Source organism: Pipra filicauda, unplaced genomic scaffold (assembly GCF_003945595.2).
Source record: "Pipra filicauda isolate LSUMZ 115617 unplaced genomic scaffold, ASM394559v2 scaffold151_size3305965_pilon, whole genome shotgun sequence".
Taxonomy (NCBI): Eukaryota; Metazoa; Chordata; class Aves; order Passeriformes; family Pipridae; genus Pipra; species Pipra filicauda.
The window spans coordinates 2,267,353-2,290,532 of NW_024104007.1; the positions used below are offsets into that span (position 1 = coordinate 2,267,353).

The 23,180-nt window shown below is 38.9% G+C and overlaps 1 protein-coding gene across 6 annotated transcripts in view; it reads left to right on the forward strand.

Moving 5' to 3' along the window:
* Positions 1 to 23,180, forward strand: part of PPP2R5E (protein phosphatase 2 regulatory subunit B'epsilon) — an 80,195-nt gene that overhangs the window by 33,508 nt on the left and 23,507 nt on the right. For all 6 annotated transcript variants that reach the window (XM_027716654.2, XM_027716649.2, XM_027716651.2 and 3 more), the window contains one exon: positions 14,114 to 14,310. In XM_027716654.2, the coding sequence (XP_027572455.1) occupies positions 14,114 to 14,310 (197 nt within the window). The remainder of the gene's footprint in view (positions 1 to 14,113; positions 14,311 to 23,180) is intronic.

Consider the following 23,180-nt stretch of genomic DNA (forward strand, 5'->3'; position numbering starts at 1 on the left):
TTCCTGTTTGTGCCAATTTGGTTGATAACTGTGCAGAAACGGAAGAGTTGGGAGGAAATTCCAAGATACTTCAACTTTTCATTAGCAAAGGGATTAAGAAGCAAACAGGGCTCAGAGAGTTGTCTGAAACATCATTTTGTAGCTGTGAAGCCAGCAGGTTTGTCATGTCTTTAAGAAGAAGTCTGGTGGAAAAACACCTCTCCAGAACGGGTTACTTTTGTCTTTGCCTATTTCACTCTTTAAAAATCTAACTTTACCTGGGTTTTGTGTCATTTCTTTCGAGGAAGTCCTTGGAAGTTTGCAAGTTTGTGTAGATAATATGTGGAGGTGGGGGGGAAAGACTGGTGAATAGGTACAGTGGATCTCTAGTACTACAGTTATCTCCTATTTTATATGGTGCTCTGTTACAGGATTTAGAATTTTAAATGCATAGAACTTGTGCAGGAAGGTCATTATTTAAAAAAAAAAATTGTGTTGGTGAAACTGCTGTGGAGTCTTAGAAGGGAAATTCTGGTTAATTTGTACTAAACCCCGGAACAGGTTACTGGAAGCTTCCTCGTCTGAATGAATGAAGTGTGAGGCACACAGATTCCTCAATGCAGCAGCTCAGAAAGAGTTACTCAACCAGGTTACTTTTCCAGTTGTGACTAAGGGGCCAATTAGCAGCATCCAGAATGAGATGGGAGTGCCTTGGTAAAAATAGATGGCATTTGGAGAAGCTGGGGGCTGTCTGGGAGAAGGACTTCAGCTGTAGACGGAGAGAAGAGGGAGAAAGAGGCAACCTTCGGAAAGGAGTATTACAGGAGTGTTACAGGCAGGATTGTGAGAGAAACTCCACGAACGGACAGAGGTAGGACAAGGAGCAATATGAAATTGGACCCTCAAACTGACAGGCCTGTGCTGCTGCTGGAATTCCTGATCTGGGCTCTTCGCTCCCATCTGACAAGAGCAATAAGGCTGGCATTGGGATGAAAATGAAACGAGCTGTAGCATCCTATGAAAATGACAGGAGCCACAGGAGTGGCTGTATAGCTCACTAGGTTGTTAGCTCTTATGGTAAGGATTGAATGCCTCTGTCAGAGGAAGGAGTAAGTCACACACAAGTAGTAGGTTTGCTGGAAGGCAATTAGTTGACTCCTGCTGACATCACTGAGACCAAATAATTAAGTAACATGCCCGGTACAGGGAGGAGAACTGGATGGTGTGGGATTTTGCTTTCTAGCCTTTACAGTTACAAAGTAGCCACAACAGCTCTGACGGTTCCTTCTCTGTCATTTTAGAGGATACTGAAGCCACTGGATTAGTATAGTTAAAAACTCTTTTGTTCCTCACTGACCTACTTTGGCTGCATGTTAGCTATTGGATTGGGAAAGGGCCATCTGTATATGTGCCCGCTGGTACACCCCAAGTGTAAAGAGAGCACAGAATGCTGTCTGCCTTCTCTTGATAAAGTTCAGTCCAGTGGAGGTAATTACCTAAAATACTCATTATTATTGTAAATGGCACGTTCCACTTAGCATTTAATAATGTATTAGCGAATTTGATATTTTGTGGAAAAAAGAGAAGGCATGAAGGATGTACCTGAAGTCTTGTCTTTAATTACATAAAGGATGTGTGTAAGTCAAAGAATTCTTGCTAGTGGTCAAGTAGGGAGCCAGCTACTTCCTAAACAGTGTGGGTAAGGTAGAGAATGTATCTGTGTATTCATATGGACAGCTACAAAGCATGTTTCCTGGACTATACTTCCTTTCTGGATTTGTACTGGCAAAGGCTCCATAAAAATGCCTGTAAAAAGTTATGCTAGTTCACCAATAGTGTATTTGGATCACCTCACTTATGAAGAAGAGCTTTCAAACTTACCTTTATTTGTGTGAACCTGCGAAATACACACTTTTCCTGCTGAGTGTTTCTCCATCAATTTTCGTGGAATACATAACTGCTCTTCCTTTTTTTTTTTTTTCATTCTGCCAATTAGAGCAGAGGTGTAATCACAGTTCTGATGAGCCAGAGTAACACTCCCATCTACTTCAGTTTGGCCAGGACACCAGCTGAAGATGAAGTTTGTGACCACAGCACAGCTGGGGATAAATATTGCTGGTAATCTAATGTCAGTTTATCACCTTCAACAGAGAAGCAGCTTAACTAATGAGTAGCTTGGAAGAGGTAGAGAGGGTATGATGATGAAGAGTATTGTTTGGTAACCACAGAGGAAATGTTTTAATTATATTTAATGCTTAAACTATTATGTCTGGTTAATATTTGTAACAGTCTAAACTAATAGAGCTTTGCAAAGTGACTCGACGCTCAGCAGAGTGATACCTTTGGTTATGTTAGTTGCATGATATAACCTCATCCTTATAGTTTTTAATTTTCTCTGACTTGTTCTTGAGAACTTAATTCAGAACTCTTTATTTGTTATGGGTCAAATATATATTTTTAAAGGTAATATGCTGTTGTAAGCTGATAGTCATATCGCAGAGGGTCTAAGTAATTTCTGGAGAAATTCGCTTCAGGCACCAAGGCCCAGTGGTCATCAGATACACTAATCTGTCCTGCAGCAGACAGCATTTCTCAGGGACAAAAACCCCTCTGATGGATTTGCACATATGCAGGTAAATATGTTCTGCCAAACCCCCCTGCATTATTTTATTCAGTGTTTTTGGAAGAGGTCAGAAGTAAAAAGCATCTGAAAAAAGTCCTTGCACTATTGTGGTAGTGAAAGGCTATGAAAAGAGTTGTTCTTTAGACAATTATAAATATTCTGAAATTAGGTCTTTGCTCTAGAACCTTGTGTTAGAGAGATAAAACGCATATCCCATTTAGGGTTCAAGCAGCAAAATAAAAAGTTGCTATTAAAAAGAGAGAAAATATTCTACCTCAGTTAAAATTGCAAGTTTTAGCAAAAATACCTGGTTTAGGTATAACAGAGCAATGGACTCTAAAGGTGAATAATTACTAGTAAATGAGTCTCTCATTTACGTAATTTTAAAACTGAGCTGAGCCATTGTGTGATTGAGAAAATCCTATTATTTTTACGTAGACATATGTAATGATAATACAAATAGCATAAAATATCCAGCATAACACAGATTACCCGGCAGGTTATAGAAGAGTATTATATAAATGTCATGTTTTTTACTTCTATTGCTGAATTGTTCCAGATTCTGAATAATCTGAAGATCAAGAGGTTGCTTTAAAAGTGGTCTAGAATGTATTGGCAATGTATGGCAATGTATTTCTGTGCACCAGGGAATGTGAGAGAGCTCTTAGTAACTGCAAAAGCAAAACAAAATAAAGTAGATTTATATATTTATTTTCTGTCGTTTAGACGTGTACTGGGCTTGGTAATGTGAGAAAGGGTGTTCCCTTGACTAACAGCTTGACTGATTTGAGCTATTGTCACAAGGTGTTGAGTAACAGTTTGAGCCTTACAAATGACCACGTCTCAGGGCAGCTGGTGGAGCCTGAGCATTGGGAGGTCTTTTGCAAGGAGTGTATCTGGAAGGGGAGGGACTGATGTGGAAACTGCCTTTCTTGACCAAGAAACCACGTGGATTGTTCGTGGATGCAAAGTCCTCACATGGCATCTTCTGAGTAGTGCTTTTGAGTTTCTAAGTTGGCAGGGAGATGTTATCCCAGCGTGCAGATCAGGACGTACCTTCAGGTTTTCCTGTGGCTCAGCTGGGATGTAGTGGGGATAATGTTCTTGTGCTCAGGAGTCACAGTGTCCCTGAGGGACTTGCTGCTGCAGATGCAGCATCCCTGGCAACCCCAGCTTGCTTTTGGGATGACATTGAATCCAGCATGAGGTGCTGATTCTGATCTCAGTGGCCTGAAACCACTATTTAGGAGACTAAGTGCATAACAAAGGCCAAACCCAGTGATTTTATTGTTCTGTCATACTGGACCTTGTGCAGTGGAGTTGTGTATAACCAGGGGGATCCCTGTGGGGACTTTAGAATGAACTCCCAGCTTGTTTCCACATCTTCCGTCATAACTTTGGGGCATTTTTATTAAATCTTGTCTTTTTTCTACACAAATGTAACATCTTACACATGTGCAGTTCCATAAAATTCTTACTGAATTACACACATTGCACCCTCTATGGAGGGAATGAGGGAGCAAACAGTTGGATTTCATAGTGCATTACTGGAAAATGCTGGGAGACTATTGTGGTAAATTAGCATAGAGTAGAATATATTCTTGACTAAATTTATACTACCAAATGAGAAGGGAATGGAAGTTGTGTTTTCAGGGTTCAATTAAACTCTTCTCAATGTATAAGTAGGGTTATAGAAATGTGTATTTTATATGTATGTATATTATTTAGGCTAATAAATGTGAATATTTTTAAATATAAGCTCTTAGACAGTGGGTTGTGTATGTAGAATAGCTCTCACTTAATTACTTCTTTCAGTGGAGAATGAAGTACTCCTGTGACTTCTGGGATAAATTAGTGGGTCAGTATCAAGCAAAGTAGCAATCCTGGCACTTGCTCTGAGCCTGCTTGGATGAGAGTTATGTTTTGGGTTTCCTGTACTCTTGGTTCAGCTTTTTTGCAAGTGTCTGAGTGTTCCTGAATAAATTTCACAGGGCAACTCTGTAGTTGGAGCAAAATGAATGTTGCATATTTTTATTTGGACAGATGGCAGTTTCAGAGCACTTACTAAGCAAGATAGAATTTTTGCATTCTTACAGGAAGCATGTACAGATATATAATTTTATCATTATTTCATTATGTACTTAATGAACTGAACAAATGAATTGCAATGCAAATCCTGAATGCCTTGTGACCGCAGTTAGAGTGGAAGGTAAGTGTAAGATTGCTGTGGCATGTTTGTGTTCTTATATTTAATGATCATTACAGAGCACAAGCTTCTCATGTCATGCAGAAGAAAATTGTGATCTGATAAGAATCTTATCAAAAGGAAGACAATAATCCTCTTAAGGATTCTTCTGTCTTAGGTCAACAGGCCATCGTGGGTTTTTTGCAAAGGTATTTCTTAGTGTCTTGGAACTTGTAAACATTTTTCTGTGTTTTAGATTTTTTGCCATCTAGGGAACCTGGAACAATGTGCTGTTCGTTATAAATGGCTGGTCTCACCATATTCTACTATTTGCCACTAGTTCACAATGCAAAAAAAACACTAAAAATAAATTGTACATGATGTAGCAAGATAAAGCTGAAGCTGCAGTGTAATCCATCATTCCCTCTAAAATTAAGAGAATCCAAGTCCAGAACAGAAGTGACACGAGCATAGCATGACCAAGTTAAAATAATGAGCCGAGACTCGGTGTCTCTATTGATGTTTTGGGTTCCAGTGCTCTACTAAGAACTTAGGAGTGGATGGAGGATGGCAGGGTCCTAGAGATGAGCTAGGCAACTAAAAATACACTGAGAAGCAGCCTGAAGGACTGTTCAGGATTTTACAGGAAAGGAAAGCAGCAGTAGGGTGATTCAGTGGAGCATTAAGTTACTGTTGTGCAGCTTTGCTCTCTGTCCGGTATTTGAGAAATCCCTTGGAAAATGAGATGGCTTTGTTTACATGGTGTTTCTGTCTCTGATCCTCGTGATGTGGTTTGGGGTAGAGCAGCTGAGCACATAGGTAAGTTGAGCATATTTTGCATTTACCTTTGCCCTGCCTGTAGCTTTTGCTATCAAAATGTCTACAGAAAAACCTGAGTTTAATTCTGGTGTACAGCTCCTCCTGGTAAGGGCTGAAAGGAACCCGTGGAGGGTGGCATTACCAGTTAGAACTGAGCAAGGGTGTAAGGAGTAATACTGATTAATCCTGGAGTCTCAGGAAACAGAACTGCAAGGGGTTTTCATGTAGAGTCAACCTTGTGTTTGATTACAAAATGTGATGCTAAAATTTGGAGATCTTTAAGTTATTCGAAATTTTGATTCTTAGACTAAGGATATTCTAAGACAGCTCTGGGAACTCCAGAGCTTGAGCTGTGATTGTACAGTGTTTTAGTGTTGTCTCCCGGGGTTTTTCTACACATAAATCAACCAACCAAGGAAAAACTCACCACAGATACACTAAGTGGAAATATGCTTATGTTTATATAAATGTAGCAAGTAGAAGACAAACAGTGGGGATTTTTTGTGTGTGGTTTTTTTTTTTTCCTTTTTTAAAAGAACATTTATAATCCATTGCTTTTCCCCGCCCCTCTTTTTGGAGAAGACTTTGAAAAGCAACACTCAAGTGTTTCATATCTAATGGTAGAAGGTGTGTTAGGCAGAAGGTGTGTGGCAAAGGTATCCTGATAATTTTTTTGCTACCTCATGTCAGTATTTTCAAGTGGCAGGACAGACATGAGCAGCAGCTCTCTCTGGTGACTGTTCAGTAAACTTGGTGACTTCAGCTCTCTGAAGGTTAGCTTGTACTTTGGAAGTGCAGTTCAGTAATAATCTACTTAAAACAACTAGCATGAGCTTTCTGAGCCAGTGTTAAAGAAACTTGAGTCAATCCAGGAAATTGGCCACAGTAACTCTCAGTGTTTCAGCAAAGTATTTTTGTCTTATTTTGAGATTTTATGCCACGTATTCAATTTAGGAAATTGAAATAACATGTGTATTTTTGCCAGCCTTTTTGCTTCACTGAAAAAAAAAAAAAGAAATCGCTAATAATTGGTTTTGAAATATTAGTAAAAATTGGGGGGAGGGAGAGGGAGAAAGCAACTTACAAAACCTGTGATCTGCTTGGAGCTAAAATATAGGTGTTAATTTGATATCTAGGCAAACTCACCATAAATAATGTAATGGGATATATTAAAGATGTCAGAGTGTCAAGAACCTCCAGATATGTGGCTGCTTAATCATATCTAGCCCCTAACCACTAACTCATTAATTCTTGTTTTGCTTAAACACTTCGAGCTCTTGTTTTTTTCCTTTTGAAATATTCTACTATTTCATGGTGCTACTTATTGTCCAAACAATTTTTCCTCTCTTTCTCTGTTCCAAGTCTCCTGCTCCACCTCATCCTCTTTCTCTCTTGGTCTTTTTCAATAATGCTTTAGTTTCCCTGCCTTCTTTTGCTTCCCACTCTGCCCTCTTGTCATAGGATTCACAGATGCTTTGCTGTTCTTCCATCTCTTCTGAAATTTTTTGGTACACTCATTTACCTGGTCTTTTCCCATCAGTTTTTCTTTGAAGTCTTGTCATTTGAATCCTTTTCCATACCTTCTCTGTTATCTTCTTTGACCTGGATAATTTTTGGCTTGTGGGTAGAATAGGCAAGGTTTGAGTGTCTTGGTTTACTCCATTAAACTCTCCCCATTCCTTGAAGAACTAATGGGGAAGTGTTGAAAAGTGTTGTCAGCTTGCCTAAGGAGGAAGGCATTGCTGCTTGATTATGAAAAGACATGGTTACTTCTGAGTGGTGATTGTTAGTACTAGCATAAGGGATGCTACATATGGCCAAATATCTTGTGAGTCTCTATTTTCAGGGGACCTAGAGCAGCAACTGGTGTACTGAAATGCCCTGCCAATCTTGTCTTCCATTAACTGCTCAGGAATTCTCACTATCCACTGTGTATTTCCTTGATTACCTATTATTATCCAAAATGTTTGATGTAACTGTTTCGTAATCAGATTCCTCGTGTTAGGTTAGTGATGAGTAAGAGTACCCAAATTTGTAAAGCCAGGGCACCCTGGAAGCTCTCTGCTCACTTGAGGGTGCACATCATTTATGCCGATTTGCACCAATAAAGTCCTTTTGCAACGAGTATTGATGTAATAATGTTCTGCTGTGGCTAATCAGTAGCTTTGACAACCAAGCTTGTGGTCTTGGTCCACTTCCAAACTGAAGGATGTTCACAGCACAGACATCATTAATGGGATGAACAACTGTTGGTCACAGATTACCAAAGCGTAGCCTAGAGGAATCTTTTCATTGAAACTTTGGCTGCTGTGGCTCTGGATTGAGGTCCATGGGTGAAAGTGAAGAGGTTTAAACTATTGCCTGCACCACGCCTGCTGTGAGAGTAGGCCAAAAGTTTAATTGAAGCTTCACAAAGTTTAAAAGTATGGCTTTTAAAAATATGCTTTCTTAAATTCTTTTTATTGTCAGTTTGGTTTTAATTCTTGGTCTTGTGATGAAGGAAACAGCAGCCCTTCATCCATGTGTTCTATTCAGAGTCTGAAGTTTGTAATATTTTACATACATGAGTAAAGGCAGAATTTTGATTAATATATTTAAAAGTATATCTGCATTATAAAATTTTGGCAATGTCTATGACTAAGAATATAGACACTCCTGTTAAGGAGTGTCCCCTGTTGCTTGTAATGCTGCCACATCTGCACTCAAGGCACTCAAATGAAATGCTAGATCTACACTGAGTTCAGAATACTCACCCTGGTAAATAATGTTTGTTGGAAACCTCTGTGAAATGATCAGGGAGTGCTGGCAAGCAGTAGAGGGAGTTCCAGATCCAGGATTCCTGCATAACTACCCAGGAGATTCCCACTTAGTGAGAACTTGTTCGGTTTGATCAGGGAGAAATTTACGGCTAAGGAAATAATTCTCAATTTTGTGACTGATTATCCGAAGAGGCACAGATTGTCCGGAGACTGGTGCATTATGTCCCGTGTTGCATTTCTAATTGTGCAGTTCCAACGTGCTGGAAATGGGGTGTTAATGTCTTGCTTTTCTTATGCGTGTTCACTCAGGAAAGTCAGCTGGAGTTTGTCCCACTGTATTTATTGCTGTGTGAATAATTGTACTGGTTAGGTTTTTGGAACACAGTGCCCAACTGCTGCCCTGCCTTATAATTATTAAGTATAGAGAATGGGTTGGGAAAACAGCTTTGGGAAAAAGCACCTATTGTAAATGAATGATTACTGACTTAGCAAAGCATTCATAATATTGACAGCCAGGCAGGAAAATTAAGTGAATGCTATCAGGATTGTGATTATTTTTTCTCAAAAAATGTGTATGTAAGAAAAAGAGGGCAAACATTTGTACTTCTTGAGGTCTTATGATCAATATTGTACTGTGAGAAGTGGCTTGCTCTGTATGACAGGACTGTGAGTTAGCAAAAGCTTTGAGCTGGGTGTTGCTAGACCTTCTCTTGAAGTGAGCTGCTCAAAGAAAACCAGAAGGCTTTCAAATTCAAATCTGCAAGTTTTACTTGAATGAAAAACTCAAAACGTAACTTCTTACAAAATAAAAATCTCTGCAGTGATTTGTGAAGAATAGATGTAGACAGAGATTTAAGCACAGCTCCTGCTTTGTGCAGGTGCGTCCTTGGTGCAGGTTGTGTTGAACGAGGTGGCTTTGTGAGTGGCAGCAAAAGGAGAGATATTTGTTTGGGGTTGTGGAGCTTTTTTGTCACAAGGAGATTTTATTTAACTAGAAAAAGAATAGTCCTAGGTTTATTTAGTAACTGGAAGATGTGGAAACTGGAGAAAAATTGAGGAAATACTTTGCCATTAAGTTGAAAGGGAAAGCAGAAATTTTGCCATTTAGTTAAAAGAGGAAACAATCTGAGAAGTGGAGTGAATACAGAGTTCTCAGATGTTGGGACATTATAAGGAAGTGCTTAAAGTTAATGTGAATAAAAAAGTTACTATTAAACTCTCTTCCCCATTTTGGAGTTTGGTTTTAGTATGTGTTTTTATTTTTTCATGTTTAATGTGGTATTTGCTTTTACTGTCATACAAGAAGATGACGCAGATTCTTTATGCAAATGTCATCTTCAAACTATTGAGTACCAGTAATGTATATACTGGAAGAAGTAGTTATTCTGAGGGCATTTTGATTTTAACTATTCATAAACGTTCTGACAGTGCATGTGTGGGTGCAGGGCAGCACGTGTGAGTGTCCTCTAGTTGTGTTTAATGCTTCCTATGTAGTCTGCATCATTTGTCTCCTTTTATTCTGACTCTGGGCCCTACACTGCCCTGTGTCTGCAATCCCGTGGCTTTTCCTCACAGTTGCTGTGCTGTTTGGCAGCTCAGTCCCTCCCCCCATCTTCACTTCCCCTCGTTATACCCTTCATTGCAAACCTACACGCTGGAGTGGATCAGGGAACCGATCCAGGTGCTTCCCCTTCTCTTGGCTGTTCCCTTGCCAGAGAGAGGAGAGCCAGAGCTCCGTTCTCTGGATGCAGTTTCTCTGGTGCACAGTTTGCTTTCTATGATCCAAAATGAGTTACTTGTGAATTACTTTAATTAAAGCATGAATGCAGTAAAAACATTAGTATGTTTTTATTGATGTTTGAGACTTGCAGTAAAAGTGTACTATCAGGTTTTATGTCTTTAGTTGATAAAAGGATGCAGAAGACAGAGATTTATGAGAAGGGGTGGGCTGGTTGGATTAGGATTATTTTGGGAAAAGGCTATTAAGAGAGAAACGGAATTGCTTTGGCCATTTTGGAATTAGTACTTCAACCCTTGCAGTGAGAATTGTTAGTCCATGTCTAAAAAAAAAAATACAGCACTTTCTGTCAGTTTTTCTGATAACTTTATAAAAACCTGACATTGTTAAAGGCTCTGATTCTGTCTTGATTATCATTGTTCAGATGTATTAGTGCTTGCTTTCTCTAAGCCAATTTCCCTTGAATCTGTGAATATTCACTGTATTTCAAAAACTCTGTGCAGTTTTAAATGGCTAAAGAGAAAACTGACAAGCTTGAAAATTAAATTTCAGAGGACCTTCTGAAAATGAAAGAGTTTTCACAAGTCATCCAGACAGAAGTTTATCTTCCTTTAAATTTTGATTTTAATAAATGTATACTCCTTTGTGCACTGGACATAAATCACACATGCCACTTAATAGTGTCATTTTTATTTTATTTTATAGGCTATTAAAGTGTTATATGTGTTTACACAGATTTATTAGAGCAGTTGCTCAGTTTTCAGTTCTTTCATCTGAAAGTAGATACAATGGAAATTTCGGGGCCTGAATGTTTTGCTGCATTAGGACAGGAGTAGAATGTTGCAGAATTCATTGGAAGCTCTGAGTGTCTGCTGAGAAGAAAATTATTTGCTGTTTTTCATCAGCTCCCTGAAGACATCTGTAAGGAGCTGCGTGTTTCATTTCAAGTGGTTGTGTTGAGGAGCTCAGCTTTGCTGTGGGGCTCTGTGGGTCTGTACCCCAGGTACCAGTAAAAGAAAGCCCCCCCAAAACCCCAAACCAACTAATGGCACGATCTCTGTGGGAAGCCTGGGAATATGGAATACTGATTTTATTTATTTATTTATGCTGCCCTTTTCTTGTCTTAGGACCCTCTAATTTTTTATTCCCCTTATTTTTTAATTTACTTTTTTATTCCTATACTTGTCCTGTTTCCAAGTCCAAAAAACCCCTAGGCATTAGGTGTTAGCCTGTTCCCAAGGCACCCCAAATTCCCAAGAATAATGAGAAAAACTACTGAGTGAAACTTCTTGCAGTTTTATTCTCTAGTGTGAGTGGTAACTGGCTTAATAAAGAAAAACCGATATGACCAGAACAGTTGGTTTGTGAGGTTTTATTTTGTGGGGCTTTGAGGTTGGTTTGTTTGTTTGTTTGTGGGTTTTTTGGTTGGCTGTGGTTTGGGTTTTTTTGTTTGCCCCTATGGTTCATATGGCTTGTTGACGTAGTTAGACTCCCATGAATTTCATGGAGTGTTCTAGAGTGGTTTTTCTTGAGCAGAACTTAATTATATTTTTCGTTTTGTTCCCACACTTCCATATACTTAACTGGAGAAAAAAAAACAAACAAACTTTTATTGCTTATTTTAATGCTTCAGTAATTTTAAAATTTTTATTCAATACCAACTCCGTTTAAAATGAGTGTAATCTTGAGTCATATATATGGGTCTGGTTTTAACTTGTGCTGAGTTGTATCTTAATGGATTCCCATTTGATCTCAGCCTGTTTTTCTTTGACTGTAATGTCCTTGTTGGCCAAAACAAATGTGTACAGGTCATGTAGAACAGTGCAACCAAAACCCTGTTATGGCCATGTAGCAACAGAGATTTTATTGATACCTTTTACAGCTTTTCAAGGTCTGTGGTGTATTATAGATAGTATAAGAAAGAGTGTAACTTTTAAGAATAATACTTTTGAAATGTAACCAGTTTCACTTTCATTTTTCCCCCTCTTTGCAGCTTGTATTTAGTCTGTCTTTTGGAAGAAATTGTTAATTAAGTAACTGTTGCCTGCTTGCTAATAACAGTGAATTCTGAAGTCCATTCTTCTCTGTATTATTTGAATACCTGTAGTTAAGAAAGCAGTCACAAGGACTTTACTTCCCCAGGCCTTTTATCTTCTGTAGGGCTGTAACCTTAGAAGGGTCTTGAAGAAGTGCTCTTTTTTGTAATGGGTGAAGGCTAATGAGTTTGGCTCCCTGGCTCATCTTAGGTTTCAGCTCTACCTGCTCTGAGTGTCTGAATGTGTGAGAGAAACCTGGCCAGTGGAATGGCTTTAGGGTGACTTGGTTTGGGGACCTTCAGTGTTCCAGAGGTGTCTGGGGAGGATTCTTCTCCCATGTAGCTCTTGTTGGGGTTCTGCAGGACCATGTTTCTTGCATCTGCTGTGCCACAGGTGACTGTAGCCTTTGGGACTGTGGGGTGAACAATTCTGATGATGTGACGTGTGGTGTCATAACTATACCACGTTGCCCCCTACACCTTAATTTCCTTTGGACACAGATGTCACAGAACTTACTCAGGCCCAATGAATATGAGATTGGTGTGTGCTGCCCAACAGCATCAATTAAACTTTACCAAGATTTTGGTGGTTCTTTGCAGGATGCAGTTCACTACCTTTTGAATCCTGTCACTACTGCAGTGCTGTAAACAGAGAAAAGTTGAATAAACTGTTGCATCTTTATTTGTACTGCAGTCCATGTTTATTCCTTTCAGTGTTTAAGCACTGTTTTTAATTAAATTTAAGCACTGTGTTTAATTAAAACAGATTCATGGTACTTAAACCTTAAAACTACTTAAAACTACCATACAATTACTAAGAGCTTCCAGCATTTACCAAGTATTACCTTGACATATTCTTGTGTCAGCAGTAAGAAATTCCATCTTAGATTGGCTTTTTACTGGTATGTCCCAAGTTTTAAGAAATAAGCATCAAATTTTACTATTACAATTTTTCTAGTTGAGATCAACAAAATTTTTCATTTGCATGTTATGTTGTGACTTGGAAGGTCATTTGCAGGATTTTGGTGCTGAGGCAGGCATTGATGTCTTAAAAAAAAAAAAAGGCAGATCAAAGGAAGTGAAGTGCTCCCCAGTCTGAGAGCAAACTTGCAGAATAAAAATATGTATTTCATTTCTGCAACTTTCTGCTATTGTTAGCCTCTTGTGTGCATGAACATTGGAGAAAGGAAGCTGTCTGTGTATTCTTTTGATGCATTTGGTAAACTTACCAGCCACTAAGAGGCTGACATTCCTTTTATTATTGTATTAAGTCTTTTAATCTACTGAGAATTAAGAAAACAGAGCAAAAGTAGTGGATAGTACATTCTCCTTACTTCATTGGTCAAGCACATACTATTTTTTGTGAAAGTGTTCCTATTGATGCATGTTATGTGTTCATAGTACAGCAAAAAAATCCTCATTGTGTTTCAGTGCAATTGATTTTGCTGTGAAAAGTGTCAACGTGGGGGTAATGATTGAATCTTAAAACTTGTTTGTGGAATTATAGTCTTGCTGTGTATTCATATATATGTATTCATGTATATTCATGTAGGGTTATAATTGACGCAGTGTTTTTAGAAATATAAATTAATCAAGCTTGATGTGTTTGTCAGTTCTTTCATCCTTCTTTGGAGTGTAAGTTAACAGTGGTGAACGCCAGCCTCCAAGTAGTGGTATATTGTAAAATTAAGTCTTCAATGCTGTTGTGTTTGCATTCTCCACTTAAGCCTGGACTTTCTTGGTGAACTTTATTTTCCTAATAGCCAGTGGTGACTAAATTTCTTCTACAGTGTGTTGAAGATCTCAAACACACAGTGGTAACACAGTTCCCGTAAGCGGTTCGTATGTTAATGTGAACTCTGTTTTACAAAAATTGTATGAATGCTGCTTTCCTTTGAAACTGATCTTCAAAAAGAAATCCTGTTTTGTATAATAAGATGCCAGACTCACAAAGATTTCCTTTCTTGTTTCATAGACGTTCCATCTTCAGAGCAGCCTGAACTGTTCCTAAAGAAACTTCAACAGTGCTGTGTCATTTTTGACTTCATGGACACGCTTTCAGACCTTAAAATGAAAGAATACAAGCGCTCCACTCTTAATGAACTGGTGGACTACATTACAATAAGCAGAGGCTGTTTGACAGAGCAGACTTACCCTGAAGTAGTTAGAATGGTGAGTTCCTTCTTTCTCATGGTCTCTTTAAATCCACTTGCAGTTCTAGTTACGTGTTGTGGGCGAAATTGAACCTGGAGTAGGTGGATTAAATGAGGCCTTTGGTTTGTATTTGCTACTAGACATCACTTGGGGATAATTCTCCAGAGACAAAAATGTTAATTTTTATATATTCTTAATTAAATCCAAGGAGATGATGGTTATTTATAATCACAAACCTATGAAAAGAAACCTGGATTGTTTCCTGATGGACAAAACCAGCAGCTATAAAATGGAAGTCCGTCACGTTTCCCCCCACCTGCCCTCCCTCTCCTCCCCAGTATAAATAATGGAATGATTTTTGCAAGTTTCTTATCTTTCTTTGAACCTTCTCCAAGTTCTTGAGTGTCTACTTTAGGCAGAGATAGCTTGAAGTATGCACAGATAATAATTTTAAAATAATAAATGCTAAAAATATTGTATAGGATCAGTGTGAAAATTTCCTGGTTGGGGTATGTGGATTTATTAGCAGCTGTTGTTAGAGTGAGCAAGATTACTCAGCAATAAAGCCATACCTTGTATATAGAAATGGTCAGATAATAGTTTTTCAGTGTAAAAATGGATACAGTACCAGATGCTACATGGTGGAGGTTCATTGGATTGGTAAAATCAATCACTGCTTTAAAGTGTTTGTTCTGTACTACCATACAGAACCCTTAAAACCCATTACCTAAATGAGAAGGCAATTAGTTAAATATAGATTTGGTGATGTTGGTTTCCTAATGATGCTGTGTGATCATGGAATCCACTGGCTATGTGCTGTAAAAAGAAAAACACGAATAGATTTTACACTGCATTATATATGCTCCTCACTTCTTTTCTGACACACAGATACATGCTGTGTTGCTCGTCTGTAATACTTAAAAATAGCTGTAAATTGTGGCAGAACCACCAAGCAGTTAATCATGAAAGGGAAAAAAACAGAACTTAAGGGTATATGGAAAAATCTTCATATGGCTTCTCTGTGTGTGTGCATTGTCAGAAAGCCTATAATTATGTGATCAGATTCTTCCCCTTCTCCCTCACCCGCCCTTTCCTGCTCCTGCACTGGACCAGTCTTCTGAATGAAGTGCTTTTCAGTCTGTTATGTTATTTGTTCAGCATGTGGTCTCATGCACCATTCAAATACTGTCAGAATACAGAATGACTAGTCCTTTGCTCAGTTCTTCAACTGGTGCTGCATCTAAATGGTTTGCAAATGTTTTAATCTCCTGTGTATCCCTTCCGATGAACAAAGTGTATCACACCCTTTGCACAGACAGGACAGTGATGCACAGATAACTTCAGAAAAATGGGGGACTTTTTCCACTTACCTCTTCAGAGAATTTGGTAATTCTTTTTAGCATTTCTGTTACTGAGGTTTTATTCTCATGTTGACTTTGTTTATAGTTGTTTACTGCAGCAAAATCTGTTGAATAAAAACTCTGCAAGTTAGTGTTGTCTTAGTTTGGGCCCCAAGAAACAACAAGAATTTGATTGGTAACTGCTCATAAAGTTCAATTTGAATCATAAATTGTAGTCTATGAAACAATCTGATCTTGAACTGTGAAAGAAATGCAAAACCCCTTTGGTAGTATGTCCTACGCTGTCCCTGTAGTCACTTGTGTTAATTCACACAACAAGTTTTATCTTAAGGAAATTATGCATTGCCTGAAGAGTTTGAAAAGCATGGTTTTAAATAATTTCCTTAAATATAGTCTATGTCTATGATATGGAGGAGTCACTGGAAATAAAGATACGGCCTGAATGTGTCAAGTGGATTTGGTTGATGTTTGCTAATGGAGCTTCAGGAATTCAGTTTCAACTTAGCTCATTTTTGATGGAAAACTGTACTCTCTTCCTTTCATTCTTCAATCTGCTTTCTTCTGCCTTGCATTTGGGCTCCAGTGTTGAACCCAAGCTGTGTTTCCTCTTCATTGCCATGGTACCGAAGCAGGGCAGGACTGCGAATATTCTGAACTCCTGTGTCTGGCTACCCAGTGACCCTGCCTGCCCAAACCTGGGTTTTTACAAATAAAAAGATGCTTAAGTATTTAGGGAAGGGGACATGTTTTTTCCTAAAGAATTTCCTGAGAGTGTTGTAGCATTTAGATTTTGTGAGAAGCTCTGGCTTGCAAGAGCCACCTGTGCTTTGATGAAGGGTGTAAGCTCTTGGACAGCTGGAGTCCCCTGGTTGTGCCTGTGGTTTTGGTGCATGTGCTGCACCACTTTTTGGCACTATTATGTGCCAATACTTTTTGGTTGTATTCTATGTGAGCAGGATGCTGTGCTCTGGTATTGAATTTATGTGAGTGAATCCGTAGCAGATGCATGAATGATTTTTGTCGATCATCCCAACGAATGCTAATGCAGCATTTCTACTAAACCACATCACCAGGACCTTTGTGGCTTGCAGGTTTTTTGTATTTTGCAGGTATAGGTTATTTGGTAAAAATGCTTTTTTCCCCTCCTTGTCTTTGCCTATAAAAGCAAGACTTCTCCATCATTCTGATCACAGTTACATGGGCTCTACAGGGAAAGGTAGGGCTTGTAATATTATACAGAGTAAGTTTTCACCACATACTGCCTGATGAAGAGACAGCATTATTCACTTTGTCCTGAAGCCTTGTGTTTGGTGTAACCTGTTCTTTGTAGTAAGTGCAATTCTTGTTTCAAGCAGATTTGTGCCCATGATCTGAGACAGAATTAGCTGTGCCCAGTTGACTTTGTGAGTGCAACTGCTGCCTTTGTCTGCTCTTGGGGATTTTCACCAGGGGCTCCAACTGTGTTCACAAAAGAGCTGTCACGTTGACAATCTCAGACCTGTCATGATAGTGAAGAAAACAGCAGTATCAATGTCCTGACCAAATTAGTGTCCCCACTGACTGCCTGCCACAATTGTCACGGGAGTGTTTTGATTGAAAGACCAGGATCTTAAAACCGATCAAAACGGAGCCCAGGTGTTCTTTGTCTCTTTGGAAGGTCTCTTCCCTTTATGTGTAGTGTTTATGAGTCTAGGAATTAATATTTCCTGCTTGACCCTTTGAGCTACTGTGATTTGGAGGTGAAGGGGAAAAAAAGAAGCTCTTTTGTGAGTTTTGGTATCATTTAAAGTCTGGGGGGAAAAAAAGGGCCACCAGTCTGAAATGGATATTTTTAAAGTTACTGATATTTGTGGAGAAGGATTAATGGCTAATGGGTTTTCTCATCTTACTTTTTTGAACATTTTAGATAATTAATAACTGTGGAAGAGGCTTTTTTTGTTTTAAGGTTTTATAATGTACATCTATGTTAGTGACCCAACAGGAATTTGGCTCTGTAGATACTGGGCTAGAAAAGGATTACCAGTAAAATTCTTCAGAAGATCTGAGACTTTTAATTGCTTCTAAAATGTGGTGGTGTTTTGACATAAGGGTTTGAAAAACAGTCATTTGTGGTAGCCAGCATAACTCCTGGGTATTTTTTATGCCAACCATCTGAAACGTATGCCATTAAAGCCTTTATCTGTATTTGCAGTATCACATATTTTCATCTCGTTCTCTTGAGCATATGATATGATGTTGTATATAGCTAAATGTGAAGTCACTTGGCTCTTTGCCAACCTGTGTGCAAATCTGCTTCTTTAAACCTCTCTGGTTTTGGCATGTTAATTGTTATTTAAAAAAAAACAAACCAAAATGAAATTGGATTTTCTAATGACCACCAAAGCAAGTTGCAGTGGCCTCTTCACTGTCATCAATACCAGCTGATGGGAAGAGGGATTGGGATTTGTGTTAATGGCCGTGAGCTGGAGAGATTTATTCAGGAGGGCATTGCTCAGCACGCTTCCCCTGCAGTTTAATGTGTTGTTCAGAAGGGCAGATGACATTGCTTAGAATTAGGTAAGTCTCAGGAAAAAAGGCCGTTTCCAATTAAGCCACACTCTGCTAAGAAGGAAATGGCAGTATTAGGACTTTATGAGCCAATAATTGGACACTTAATCTAAAATTTGTTCTTGTCCAAGCAAAATGTGGAGGCTTAAACTAATGGTACTGATTTTGCTGGTAGATTAAGCAATGGTAGTTGAATGAAATAAATGTTTGTTATTATCTGAGGTATCCTAAAGGGTGTCTGTAGTAGAGCTGTTTTGTGTTTTCTGGGTGTTAAGACATAGATTGAGGAAACTGATTTATTTCATTTAAAAAATTGGATGGGAAAAATTGACAAGCTGTTAAACTGAGAAATCTGGATGAATTGTTGGTGAGCAACCTTTCAGCTCTCCTACTTGATTCTTCAAAAATTGTAAACCCAAGCCCTGACATTTACTGGGGATGTTTACACAACATCCAGGAGCGATTGGCAGCCCATAGGAGATGGGGAATGAAACTCTTTTGGGATACACCTTTTAGAATGGTTCTGAATTGTTCTCCTCTCTTCTAAGTGCTGAGATGCTTTTGGCTTCCCTTTTCGTCTTTATGTTTTCTGTAAGGACAAATCAAGTAAAATAGGACTGTAATTTCTCTACAGCCAAAGTGAAACATCACATGTCATGAGGTGTAGAAACTGTGTTGAGCAACACAGGGAGAGAAACTTGTTTAAATCAATACCTAAATAAACACAAAAAAGTGAGTTTTAAAGGTCAGATTCTGCCTTTTTTTTTTTTCTTTTCTCTCTCCTTTCTACTGGCATAAATCTAGAGGGATTGCATTCCTTTTACTGCAGGTTTGTCTCAACAGATGTGAGGGCAGAGCCTGTTCAGGAGTTTGTTTGTGACAGACCTGTTAAACATAAAAAATATCTTGTTAAGCCATGATTTTTTTAGCATGTTAAGGAACCTATTTTTAGGAAGTGTTCTGGCTGTAGACTTCATAGGCATTATGAATCTTTTTATTTTCTATAGCTTTAGCTGTATCTTATGACTAAGTATGACATCTTGGTTGCTAAATGTTCATCCTGTTTAGGATTTTCTGTATTAAAATGTTCTTGGATAGAGATTTTTTTGCAGGGCTACCTATATCCAGTCTTACCTTTTCGATTTACCAAAACTCCTGTGCATATATTCCTGTTGGATTTCAAAGTATAATACTGAATGTCATTTTGACTCTTAAGAGAAATAAATTAAATGATAGACTCTCACAAGAATTGACAAATAACATCTCATTTCTAATAGAAATTTTATATCAGTTGAGAACTTCTGTAAAATTTTAGGAATTAATCTTAAATGCAGTAGAAGTGGAACAGGTTGTTTTGAAGCCATCTGAAATGCTGAAAGGAAAATTCAGTATCTTTTGACACCCCCCAAATGCATTTTGATTAAACACTGTTGTCAGGTACATGCAGCAGTGATGGAGCAAGCATGCTAATGTTTAAAAAAATAGGTAAAAATCACATAGTATTTTCAGTTCTGTTCTTGTTTCTTTCGTGTGAGGGTTATCAATTCTGTAGAAGGAAGAAAAGAATCTAACTTTGATTTCTTTTATGTATTATTTCCAAATACCTTTGTTAGATGTTTTTGTTATTCACATTCTTTATAAACCTAGTTCGTACAAACCCCACAATGCTTATTAAAAGAAGTGGCTCTGATGTTCTCTGCTCCTCTCAAAGAATCAGTTGGAGGCAGCTCCTCTTGAAGCAGTTGTCCCTAATAATTTTTCCTGACAGTGTGTAATTACATTTACCTGTATCCGTTATTCCTGCAGTTGGTTACTTAGGCCTTGCATCCATCAAACTTTATCTGCTTAGTAATACAGTGACTAGGTCTAGAGCAAAGAAATAAACCAGAAAAAGAGTTTCTTGCTGCAGAAAGTACTTATATAGACTGCAACTATCTTCTGTTATTATTATTACTGTTATTATTATTATTATTCCTTTATCTCCCCACACCCTATTTTGGCTGTGTCATCCTCTTATGTACCTTTTGAGCATTGTGTCTCTAGACAAGCCAACAGGAATCTTCTGGGGGATTGTTTTGCTGGGTTTTGAATTGTTTGTTTTTGTTCTTTACTTTGGAGCCCAAGACAGTATGAGTTTTGTAAGACTGTCTAGAGTTCAAGTTCCTGTAATGGCAGGCTTTCACTTCATAGGGTTCCTGCTCTAGACGTGAGGGGCTCTTTCTACTGGTCCTGTGCTTTAATTTGTCCAAGATACTTGAGCTACTGCTATGATATGCTAGTTTGTATTATATAGAATTAGCTGGGCACACATTAAATAAATAACTCTTCCATTGGATCATCTCAAAACTTAGGTACATGGAGATAGATGAGTGGGGTTACTAGTAGAATACCTTGCTATGGTCAGGTCTGGGTCTGCTCCAGTTTCCAGCAGCAAGAAGCTGTACCGGAGGTGCTGCCTGGGAATGGATCTGGGCTTACCCTTCTAATTCAGATCATAAGTGTCATAATCCACTTTGATTCATGTGATAGAGAACAAGATTAGAACATGGGGTAATGGCTTTAAACGGGAAGAGGACAGAGTTAGATTAGATAATAGGGTGGAATTCTTGACTGTGGGGGTGGTGAGACCCTGGCACAGGTTGCCCAGAGAAGCTGTGGCTGCCCCATTCCTGGAAGTGTTCACGGCCAGGTTGAATGGGGCTCTGAGCAACCTGGGATAGTGGAAGGTGTCCCTGCTCGTGGCTGGGGGGTTGGAACAAGATGATCCTTAAGGTCCCTTCCAACCCAGACTGTTCTGTGATTCTATGAGAAGTATCAGGGTTTGCAAACTGGGTTCATTTTAGAGAAAACCTCTACTGCTGGAGTGTAGCTAGTGCTTTTTTCAGTGCAAGAGATTATTAGAAAGAAACTCCTCCTTCCAAACAGACACAGTGTGGACATTGCACCTGAGCACCAGTTCTTTTGTTCTACAAACTTGTTCCTGTTGCCTTTCCCTGCCAAGAGAAGCATTGCCCAAGGATCTCAGGTTTGCTGCTTGCTCATCTGTGTGGATGGAAGCTGCTACCAACTACCAAAGTGGGTGATGGTAAACTAGCAAGTGTAGGAGCCTTGATCTAGAGCTAAATTGTTGCACATTATTCATTGAATTTTAAAAGACTTAAAGGTCAAGAAAAGATGAGAAGGATTGTTTTCCCCCCAGCCTGTGATCTGGATTGTTGACTGTGTTCACAATCCAGTGTAGTTCATTTTAATGCAGCCAAGTCAAAAGTAGTGCTGCTGGGCAAAAAGAAAGCACATAATAGTAAGCCCTGAAAGACTGTATTCAGGCAAGCAGTGGTGCAGAAAAGGACCTGAGCATTGTGGATTGCTATCATGAGCATCTTAATATGAATTTGTGGTACAGCGCACTGTTCAGAGAAGTGAATGTCAATAAATTAATACAACAACATGCAGGAAAAAAGAGGGAGATGGTCTGGCTTTTTGTACATACCCCAGTGCACTTGTGCACAGGTGGGAGGTCAAAGGAAGGAAACAAAAATAATCACAGCATTAAAAACAAACAGAGAAACCAGCAACTGCCTGGGTTTAGGAGCTCCTATTTTCCATTGAACAGCACAGAGGTTGAGAAGAGTCACGTCTACGTAAGAGTACCTATATATAGATAGACACATACTGCATATGTAAATATGTATATATATATATATATACACACAGATGTAAGAGTGATCTGGTGGTTTAACGGGAAATCAGGCAGATTCAACCCTGAAATCAGAGGCAGTGCTGTAGTTAAATAGTAGTAAAACTTTAGGAGAAGAGCTGGTGGAATCATTTACAATCTTTTAAGATAAGATTAGATACTACAGTTTGTAAAATGTACTTTAGTCAAACTCCTGGGAACAATTCAGCGAGTTTTATAGAGAGATTATAACCGAGTGACTGCAGTAGTTGCTTCAGGCTGTAGAGCATGTAAATCCATAAACAATATTAAAAAAACCCACATATGCAGATATGTTTCAGAAGGACAAGTTCAGTGTCTTTTGCAGGGGCCAGTGTTGTCTCTGGGTTAGCATGGCTTCATGTTACAGCTTAATTACATTTTATTGTTAATGTATGTTGTTACTATGCACAGCACTGTAAACACTGTGTGCAGAGATACTGGGTTTCAATTTTGTATGTACGTGGGGTTTATTTGGATGATTCCACATATTTTTAATTGAAGAACAGGTGTTCCCTGTGAGCTACATGGGTATTCACTTTTAGCTGTATATCCATCATTTTGTAGTTCTGCATTGCCAGGTACCAGTCATCAGATCTGCTCAGAACTTGCAGCTCAGTCTCTATGGGGATATTGGGAGCCTTCCTTGTCTTTTTTTGTTTTTAATGAATTGACATTGTATTGTAATTGCCTGGAAGAGTTTTTGTCTTGCTTCTGGTTGGAGTTAGATGTTAGATCAGATGTTAGGAAGAAATTCTTTACTCAGAGGGCAGCGAGGCGCTGACACAGGTTGCCTACAGAAGCTGAGGATGCCCCATCCCTGGAGGTGTTCAAGGCCAGGCTGGATGGAGCTTGGAGCAATCTGGTCTAGTGGAAGGTGTCCCTGCTCATGACAGGGGATTGGAATGAGATGACCTTTAAGGTCCTACATCCAGTTTGGTGTGTGCTTCTGAAAGGAACAGTCATGGAGGACAGCGTGCAGATGTTTTTGAGGACAGAGGGGAAGATCTGTCATGATACAACTTTCTAGAAAATTAAGAGTTCTGGTTTGCCTAACAAAAATATCATCTGGGCTTGGAGACGTTCCTGATCCAGTGGCAGATGGAAGTCAGTATTGATCCATAGTCATTGTGTTGGCTATGGGAGAAGAATCATCAGGGACTGTATATGCAGGCTGGCAGGGATGTCCTTTGGCTTGATGATCCAAGAGAGGTCAGAAGAGAAATGATTCAGCTATCCAGCTGAAGGAATTTTGGCATGCTGCT